The 10,447-nt window shown below is 40.2% G+C and overlaps 2 protein-coding genes across 3 annotated transcripts in view; one reads left to right on the top strand and one right to left on the bottom strand.

Moving 5' to 3' along the window:
* LOC144629064 (splicing factor 45-like) overlaps positions 1-10,447 on the bottom strand; it is a 126,727-nt gene that overhangs the window by 95,579 nt on the left and 20,701 nt on the right. The window lies entirely within an intron of this gene.
* On the top strand, positions 69-9,558 carry LOC144628060 (uncharacterized). Of its 2 annotated transcripts, none has more exons than XM_078486113.1 (7): positions 69-165; positions 1,716-1,797; positions 2,751-2,851; positions 5,947-6,065; positions 7,255-7,323; positions 7,774-7,891; positions 9,158-9,558. In XM_078486113.1, the coding sequence occupies exons 2-7, from the start codon at positions 1,725-1,727 to the stop codon at positions 9,278-9,280; spliced, it is 603 nt and encodes a 200-aa protein (XP_078342239.1). In that variant the 5' UTR covers positions 69-165; positions 1,716-1,724; the 3' UTR covers positions 9,281-9,558. The 2 variants fall into 2 exon arrangements, with proteins under 2 accessions (XP_078342239.1, XP_078342240.1); XM_078486114.1 differs by having other exon boundaries at positions 75-164; positions 1,709-1,797.

Raw genomic sequence — 10,447 nt, 5'->3', positions numbered from 1 at the left:
CTTTGCGTGCCTATATAAGAGATAAGTTATGCACAGGGGATGTCAATTAATTCAAATCCTTTGTGAAAGCTGTATATAAGTAACGCAAACATTCTTTTGTGCGCCACTCCACCTCCGACTGTTGTGTACGGTATAAGCTCTGCTTTCACGTCCTTCACTGAAAGGTAAGACCTAATTCGTTTCTATACTATAAATTGTTATCTATACAAGACAGAACCTCTTTAGAAGGCAAGTGCGTTTTTACGAATTCGTACACCTTCGTATAAAAGTGTGATGCATATAGCTGTTGTGTGTTGTTTACCAACTGTTGCATAACAGTATTCTCTTGGTGTAGACGTTTAATCTCGGTTGTAAAACAAGTCTTATTAGCTCGCGTTCATTGTAGGAAATAAGAAACATTAACGGACTTTTTAAAGCTACTTAAGCTACAGGTAAATAGTTGTACTTAAATCGTCGCTTCTTTTATGACTACAACGAATGTAAGATATATTTTCAGAGATGCCTTGAACTCAAGTTTGATACGAGTCACGGCTGTATTATTTACCAAATTGAATTCAAATGTAATTATGACGCATCAAACTTTTGAATGTACTGGCGAACACTTCAGAGTTTAGAGGCTCTTCGTTCATACTTAAACTGCGTACAAAAAACCTGAACACGCACAAACCTCGCGTCTCAAAATTGATGGTGCAAAACGAGATTTCGACAAGAGGACCCCTTATCTGACCTCGTGATGTGGCAACTTGCTTATCAGTTGAAAAATATTAAAAAATTCTTCTCTCTATAAGTCTAATTTCCACCCCGTTTGTGGAAAAGATAAAATTTATTGATTTAAAGGAATTATGATTCAATAGAAAAAAGTTCAGTCAACTTCTATTTATGCAAAACTGGTCAAAACCGTGCATAAACAATTTACATTTTGTCGCCACATTTGACACGCAACAACTGAGTAAATTTGAATACGTTCCGTTCTTTTGTGAACGTGTTGATGTTTGTTTCTTCAGTTTTCCCTGTTGAATAAACAAGAAAGGATACTATTTCAGCTGTAGCATATACAGGAATATGCGTTTTTTCGATTCTTGGTCAGAGAGCGAAGATAGTGCGAAACGATGGGTGACGAACGGACACGATGCGTGACGAATGGACACGAAGTGTGACGAGCCCGCCTCGTTCGTCATATGCAACCCTTCGTGTGCGACTTGCGTGTTCAGGCCAGCCCCCAGCGAGGAAATTTAGTCAAAAGTCTTGGATTGCCCGTTTTTCAGTATTGTTCAGGGCCTTTTAAACAAATACAGTGTGTAAACTAATACGAGGGAACAAAATCTCTTTACCCGAATGTGCGAGTTGTTACCTTTCCGAAATCGTAGCTGGCGTTTTCTCGTACCCCAATCAACATTTTTACCTCTCTGAAAAAAAAAAAACAGGTGCTGTATTTCTCATATTACAAAGATTTGAGGTGACATTTCACTAAAGAAAATCTGAGGGGATAACACGCCTTTCGAACACGTATTCATCAAAATGATTCCGTTGGTGTTTCGTGCTTGCCTCCATCGCAGCCATCGTGACTAAATGATCTTATATAATCGAAGTGTTGATACTGCAAGCTGAAACTTGAAAGGTGTAGGCAAAGATCCCCAGGCTAACGTAAGGACCCGATGACTTATTTTTCTTATTATTTTAAATTCTGTTTTTTTTTTTGTATTAACAGGGATTCCGAAGCCACAATGCTGTTCTTTTCCTTGGGAATAATGATGCTAACAACAGTTGCTGCCGCGAAGATCTCTGTTTCTGAACAAGGTACTTGCCATTTGGTATTTCCGAAAAGTGTTTTAAATGAATCAAATTTTATTTAGACACGTAACACCTAGGAGCACATAAGTTCTCATTTGAACGAGTACACGTATCTAAAAGTAATCAAACTACTAAAAAAAAAATCAATCTAATAATCTAAAACGCTTTCAAATTGTACCGACCAACCCTTAAGACACTGTTGCAGGATAATTTATATCGTCCTTTTTAAATTCGTTATTATTTTCACCGTACCTATACGGCGTAATAAATCGAATTGGTCTGTTGAAATGTAAAGAGAAGAAAACTGGGCGAGTCTCATCTCGCAGTTGCTTGTGGGACCGTTGCCAGTAGTGTTAGTTCACATTCCTCCTCCAGTATTTTGTCAGAGAATATTACGCTTCTCGGACCCTGGTCTGAATTGTGCCCATGTATTTATCTCACGCTACCCCTTTTCTGTAAAGCAGCCTTTTTGTTAAACAACACTTCTTCCACTCTAGCTTCTTAAATTAGTTATCGTTACCATACCGAGATACCTCTAGGCTAATTAAATTGGTCTGTTGAAAAGCAAAGTTAACCCAGGTTGTTCGTTCTTATTCCTACTCCAGCACCTTATTACGCCTGGACGTCGCTCTAAACAAAAGTCCGTTCGCTATTATTTGTCGAAGACCTTCCCCTTTTCTGTAGAGACACGGTTTTGGTAAAGCAACGCGTCGCCACGGGCCATTTCTTTTGCGCCCACTTCAAGATGGCCGCCAGTTACGGTCATCGACTGGTAACTAGTAACCGGTTATCCTACCATGCACTCGTCATGGTGAAGAATTTATATTTTTTCACCTTTGTAAAGGAGGTCCAACCTAAAAGTTGGTACAGTGAACAAATTTTGCAACCCAACCCCCAAAAATAAATTTGCAATCCCTCATTAAGATTTTAAAACCAAGTTTCTTAACTTTTATTTGCAGATGAACCTACCGAAATAACAGCTTTCAGTTTTATCACTCCTAACTCCAAGCCACCGCCTGGCACAGAGACTCCAGTGAAAGGGACTGTTAAGCTGATGCAAGTAAGATGGACTGGTGCCAAGTATTTGAGTTAATTGGATGGCCGAGTCAAATCCGAGCCTGCTTGGGTTAGAACCGAGCCTGCCCGAATCAAATCCGAGGTCGCCCGTGTCAAAACAGGGCCCTCCCGACTCAAATCCGAACGCCCCGAGTTAAATCCTAGCCCGCCCGAGACAAAACCGAGTCCACCCGGACGGTGCATCTTGGAAAACAATTGGCCAATATTCTTCACGTGTTTTGTTCGTAGCACAACTTCTTCTTAGTCATGAAGGTCTCAACGAGATTAGCCGTAAAACAGCCAAAAATTCAGCCGTTAAGCGTTAAAAATGAAAGAATCTAATTACCGAAAGCCGTAAAAATGTTAACCTTAAAAAAATTTTAGCCACTAAAATGAATGTCTCAGGATCTATTTTCAATATTTTTTAAGCGATGGCGTGACATCGCTTTATGCCATGGCATGGCGGAACTGTTCGGTTTGTCTGTTTGGCCCGATTGAACCGAAATCAAGTTTAACCCTTTAACCGTCAGATTTCTGTGACTTTCTAAAGGTTTTTTCTGGGCTTGGACATTCTGTAGAACTTCGTGATTGCATATAAGAAGTTCAAGTAAAAATGTGTGCTGTTTCGAAACACCGAGGGCTCAAATTTTTATTGTGACGTCAGTAGTCGGCAGTTGCATCTTTCGTAGGCGAGCTGTTGGGCTTGGATTTGGCTCGTTTTGTGTTTATAAGTGATTTTTCGAGTCATTTTTCACTGCAGAAGCCCCCAGGCTGGCATCATTAAGCTAGAATGGTGGGTAGAGGCCAGCATCTGAAAGAAACCAGAGGTGAGAGATGATTTTGTCTTGATTGGAACGCCAGAAATATTCGAATCGAAAGATGGCGGTTCATAAGGTAAAGTTGTCTCTCTGGCCGTTCTGTGGGTGGATTCCAAGACCTGCCAAGGCATTTTGGACGAGTTCTGACTTCCAAAGAATGCAATCGGTGCAACATTTTGCCGGCAGGATTGGGTGGCTCGACACTTATAAAAAATATATGGAATAAAGGTAGGAAGCCTTTCATTGGAATAAAGGTAGGAAGCCTTTCATGCCGCCGCCATGACTGTTTTTCCCAAGCATCCCTTTCGGTCACCAACGAGGAAATTACAGGTTTGCAAGCATAGCTCTAATCGAATAGTAATTGCTGAGTCTGCTGAATGATTGATGGGAAATTTCCTTGGTGAACGGAAGGGAATAGGGTTGAAGTTTGCTGCAAATGTATATTTTTGAAGTCAGAATTATTTTTTCATTAAAAAAATGGAGGCAAAGATGTGTGTTTTTTGTTGTTGTCCTGTTACGTAGAAAACAGGCATTTTCAGATTTGCTGCTGAACAAACAACCATATGCAACAGAAATCAAGAGTTGTAGCCAGTTAGTTGGCTTTTAAAGCTATGAAAATTATCACTTTGCCATAAAAAGCAGTCATTACTATCATGTGCCCAGATATGTAAAAGCTAGAGTTTTTTCAATCACTGCTGGTGTTTTTCGTACACATATGTACGATTGCCGGTTAAAGGGTTAACTTAACAAGAAATCGCTGCGTAAAACACAAAAGAAAAATACTTCTGTGCATTTTGAATGGAAAACTACAATGTATGAACGAAAGAGACTTATTATATATGATGGAATCTATTAGATTGAGTAGACAGAAATTTATAATTCTTAAAATACAAAGGGCCGCTGTGAGCAAGAGACCGTTTGACCTTAAAAGCTTGCTCGCGCGTATCGTATGTCGTTTATCCGTGATATCACACTGCAGTATAACGCAATCTTTGTTGAGACAACATAGGGATATCTAAATAAATAAGAAGAATATAAAAGAAAGTATTACTGTTGTTCAATTGAGCAAATCTACGAAGAAAATGTATTATTTGCATCCTTGGTCTGTGAATTCATAACAACTGCATTTATTTGAATTCCATCAGATCCTCGGACCATACTATTTATACAATCACTAACATTGCTTCTTATGTTAAAAAAAATGTAAGATGCAGTTGGATAACAGTCTTTTCGACACACAAGGTGTCAGCTACTATTATTTACTTTACGTTTTCCTCAAAATTATGTAAGACCCCTTGTGAAACGCCATCGCTTCTGCATGCATCGCGTGCCAGTTATTTTGTTTTGCCTTTTATGTGTTTTTCATACGTAAAAAGGCCAATACTCCTTATTATGTAAACGGGAAGTGTTGGAAGTGTCTGGCGACCGTGTCGTGGCACGGGTTGACAAAAGTTTTTACAGTTGTTCTGTACTTTTATCCAGGGATTTCTATATCTTCAATTCGATGGTCCTAAAACCTTTAATACATTTCATACCAATGGAAATTATATATTTTTTCTACTTGTTAAAACAATGGAAATTAATTCTAACACTTGTTATTGCTAACAGAAAGAATTTAACCGTTAGCCGTAAAAAAGCCAAAATATTTACCGTTAACCGTTAAAGCCACCACCTCATTGAACACTCATTGAGACCCTTAGTCATACCCATATTAATTTGTTTTCAAGTTATTATTACTTTTTTGAATGCTATTCTACCTTGGAAAACTGTTATGTTTTGGGCTTCTTCATTTTTCCTGTGATAAGCTGCTTGTTTCCTGCCTACCATACGTAACCTTGATAGAGCAGTTTTCAATTGAGTGTCGTAAAACCAAAACTAAAGTAATCACTCCAGCCAATCACAAAGAACACAGACAATCCAGTAAACCAATCAAAACTCGAAGCAAATACATGTAGCCGGCACGAAGCGCGGGAAAACGTGCGCGAGCGAGTCACGATTGGTTTTGGTTGTACTTCTGATTGGCTGAGAAAGTGGCGCGGGAATTTTAAACCAATCACAAAGCGTAGTAATGCAAAACCAAAGCAAACGCGAATTACTTTCGGCACTCAAGTGAAAACCCCTCTATTGCTGGGAGACATAATGCTGACCAAGCAAAGATGACAGGAGCGTCTTGAAGATGAGTAGCCACTCATGCTTGGAAATAACTCGAAAAACGGATTCAATCCTAATAATTTTAGTTGATTAGTGGTCCCTGATGCTCATATTTCTGCATATTTTACAGGGAAATCGACAACGTCCTCCGTACGATCATACTATCATGATTGTGCACATTTCTGGTCTTCCACCGTACACGCCGCACGGCTTTCATATCCATGAGTTTGGAGACATTGTCACTGACGGTAAGTTTAGTCCCCCCCGGGGGGGGGGAGGTGGTACTCCCATATATGGGCTATATAGGTATGTGCCGCGGGATAGGGTATGGTTTTCCCGGGGTTTTAAGGTGGTGTATCATTTTTGCTCCTTTTGGCATTGTGTCACCGGTGTGACCCTTTGATACGGTTCCTAAATTCTATCAGCTAAAATAAATGCCCATCTAAACGAGAAAAAGAAGATATCATTAAACTGAACTATCCGTTCAAGTATTAGTAAAGCGATTTTTATAAAGATTTTTGTTTTGCCGTGCGCGGTTAGCTGTTATTTGGGTTGTCACAGAACGCTTCTCCTCCCCTTGAATAGGGTGTTATTTTTCGGTATCAATTTTCGCTTTCTTTATCCTTAAATAAGGTGAGGGTTTGAGAACCTTCGCGGCACACCCTTATCCGGGGGCTTAGTCCCTCTGTGGAGGCGACAGGAAGGCGGTCGCCCGGGAGAAAAGGGGCTTGAGGCAGGAGAAGAGAGGGCGTGAAGCGGGATGTCCCGAGGTGGCGGGAACCGGGGAGAAATTGGAAAAATTTCACAACATTTCGTTGTATGATAAGTGGAATTGTGAATCGCTAACAAGCTCGGCGGTTAAAGCGTCCAACCGGTATCTGGAGGGTCATAGCCCAAGGGTTCGACTTTCGTTGAGGGGCGCAGAAAATCTATTTTTCTGAGTATTCGACTAGTGAAAGCTTCTTCAAAAGACATTGGACAGAGAGCAGAGAGCCACCACAGAAAAAGGGGTGGGGGGGGGGGGAGCGGAAGAAAAAGGTATGGGAGGTGGGAGTAGGAGGTACGGGAAGAGGGAGGTTCAGAGCCCCCTGTTGCCTCCCCCTCCACTCTGATTGCAAATTAATTGCAATCTGATCCACTCTGATTCTGATCTCTACCGAGTCTCCTTCCACAATATAGCTACATTTCAAGTAGATAAAATTTTTCCTTGATGTACCACTATATTAAGCCTGCGTGGCAGGCGTCTAGTGGGAGGGGGGGGGGGGAGAAGAAGAACAAAAGAAAGAGGGAAATGGGAAGAGGAATAGTGCTTTTTGTTCCCATCTCTCCGCTTTTTGCGCCTAAATCCTCAGCCTTGTGTGGTATTTTGCCATTTCCTTTTATAAAAAGTGATTTCTGTCTTTTCAGATTTGACTTACTTAAAGATTTATGTTTCACGGTGCCAGAGTACGGGAGGCCATTACAATCCATTTAACCACACCCATGGAGGACCTCAAGACCAAATACGGTAATGCAGTTATGTCACGCAACGACACAAGTATCACGCAAACTTGACCTTCTTGCTCTACGGCAAGATGCTTTTGTTTATGGCTCAGTTTCATTTTTTTCATGTTTTCTAATTAAAGAACTACCATTTTTAGGTTTACTTGGATGTTCTTCGCGCCGAAAAAGGCAAAATGTTTTTTGCCCCGAAAATACTTAAATGTTCTGTTTTTCGTCCACCCTTATCCGGAGAAATTCATAAACGGTGTATAAGCAATGCTCCATTTTTGCGTTCACACTACATCACCAAGATGGTGCGTTTAACCAAATTGCCGTTTTAGTGTGGACGGAAAATCCAACCGGAAGGAAAACAGATGCGTTTTCAAAGTTATCCGGTTAAGTGTGGTCAGGACCAAAAATAAATATATGCTTTTAATTAAATATAATTTGTAGTATTAAATCTTTTTACTTGCAGTCATGTTGGGGACTTGGGAAACCTGGTAACAGACCAAGAGGGGGTTATCGATGCGGTACTTGAAGACCATGTGGTTTCACTGATCGGAGACTACACAGTGATTGGAAGAGCGTTTGTGGTAAGCCTTGTTATTGGAGCGGGGGGGGGGGGGGGGTGGGCTACTCCCCAAACGTCTGAGTGGGATGTGTGGTGCGCTTCTTTAAAAACCTAACCTTAATTCAGACCCTTTTTCAGACAGAACCTCCCATTGAACTGTTTCAGTTAGCGTAATACCCTTCCCGGGGATGGGATAAGCATATTATCAACATACTGGCCGACAACCCCACTGTCTCAATGTTATGGAACTTCCTTGCTGGACGGATTGAAGCGAGGTTGGCCACAGGCCCAAAAAACGAAGGCGTCCGATCCCCGCACAAGTTAGCTGTACATTTAGCGTGTGCAATGCAACACTCACCAAGGAATTGTCAATTTTCCACTCTCTATGTTTAAAAAGCTGGTACAAACGCATACTTTTTGGCTGAGAGAAAAATAAAAGACCATAAACGCGACTGCGAACCTTGGGCATAGCTCGTCACGCAACTATCCATCCACAACGTAGTAACGTCGGTGTAGAAGATTACGTGACGAACCGAAAATACATCTGCGTAGGATGGTATAGCAGAGAAATGGGAGCATAGAACTCCATTTACTATACATTAGAATTACTTTGAAACATGTGATTAAATTGGTCGAGAGCATTCAGTCAATAAACAGTAGCATGTGAACTTGACATGATAACCCAATATCTGCAGCAGATATTGGGTTATCATGTCGAGTTCAAAGTCCGCCTAGTTTCCAAGCCCCTCGTCCGTGTAGTGCTGTCAAACTTTTGAAGATATGTCTGAGTGGTTCGCCTCCGTTTCCAAAGAGGAATTGAAAGTTTTGATCGAGAACAAAGATTGTAAACATCAAGAGAACAAAAAAACAAGTGTAAAAATTCTGAATGATTATTTGAGGAAGAAGAACCTGGAGGAACCACAAGATAAAGCCGCTTTGGCCAATGTTCTGACGAAGCTTTACGCCGGCGCTAGAAAAAGTGATGGCAGCTTTCGTTTGCAAATTGTTTGAAAACGTATAATAAAACAATTATTGAATTCGGTTTTCGCATGATATCGTGAATTATCAAAACCTCGTGTCTGTGTCTATCGGTTTTGATAATTCACGATATCATGCTCAACCTCATCCAATAATTACTTATTATTTCCATATTCAAAAAAATAACTAGGAAACACTAGTTGAGGTTAGTTCGTTTGCAGACGAAGAAATGTGTCTATGTTTTTTCCATTAACTAAGTTCTGTTATGAATTAATATTTTAATTCATAAGGAATTTCATTTTGTTTCCAGATTCATCAAAAACGAGACGACCTGGGTCGAGGCACTGGGCCTGCCAGAAACGAGAGTTTGAAAACTGGCAACGCGGGCCCTCGCTTGGGATGCGGTGTTATCTTCGACGCAGCCTCGAATTAGCCAATCAAGACTAAGGATTTATGGCGTTACAACATCAGCACATGATTGGTCACAAAAAGAAGTGTTTTGATGTAACTCGTCACGACTTATGATTCGTATTAAAGATTAAAAAAATCAGAAACAAAATATTAGTCGTATTCTAGGTTATCGACAAAATAAATTACAGTTTGACAATAAACCTCCTTTTTTCATAGAAAGACCCTTGAAACGAGGTTATTGTTGTTAAAGGAAATTACAAATCTCTTAAGGAAATTAAATAAAACAGCTTTTTAAAATTGGTTCGAAGTTGTGCCTTCAGTAAATATAATGGCTTGTAGTAAGAACGGTGCCCGTGATGAAGTCGAATGAAGGTAAATGAGATAGTAGCCTCTCGGGCCTTTCCCTTAAGCCCGGGCCAAACGAGAATGAGAGTTGATGAGAGTTCAAACTCTCGCTCTCGTTTGGCATGGCACTCTCATGCACTCTCACCCACTCTCGTGCGCTCTCATCGACTTTGAACGTGCTCAAATTTTCACGAGAGTCCATGAGAGTTTGACGGACTATCGTTCTCGTTTGGCCCGAGTTGATGATAGTCGATGAGAGTTGACGAAAACTCTCACGAGAGTCAACTCTCATCAACTCTCATCCTCGTTTGGCCCGGGCTTTAAATTCAAACTTCAGTATGATAGTTAGGCTTTTGTACATCATGCTTTTGTTTCCCCACTAAAATGCTTCACCTTAATGCTCCATTTTTCCCACTAAAATGCTCGGTTAATGCTCATTATACAAACGGTTTTTTTAAAAATTAATTTCAAAGTTTTTAACATGGTGTTAACTGTTAGCACTTACAAAAACGTACAAGTGTTGCAAGTAACAACAACAACGTATACAAGTTCATAAATACAGCCAAAAAAAACATAATCCTCGAAATCATCTACAAAGCTTAGAAAGTAGTTCACTATCTCTAGAAAGTTATTTGTAGTTGAATTTTGAGTTTTAGTCCTCATTTTCTCTAAAAAAAATTATTTCTTTTTTTTCTCGGAAAAAAAAACAATTTTCCGGGAAAATGCCACTAAAATGCTCGAATAATGCTCAATGCTTTTGCCTCACTAAAATGCTCGAAAAAATGCTAGCATAATGTACAAAAGCCTAGTGATAGTGCGACAACAATTAAATTAATTAATAAAT

This window comes from Oculina patagonica, chromosome 10 (genome assembly GCF_052425735.1).
Source record: "Oculina patagonica isolate OP01 chromosome 10, crgOcupat, whole genome shotgun sequence".
Classification (NCBI taxonomy): domain Eukaryota; kingdom Metazoa; phylum Cnidaria; class Anthozoa; order Scleractinia; family Oculinidae; genus Oculina; species Oculina patagonica.
Note: the sequence above shows the minus strand (reverse complement) of the source record. Positions and strands in the feature narration are given on the sequence as shown.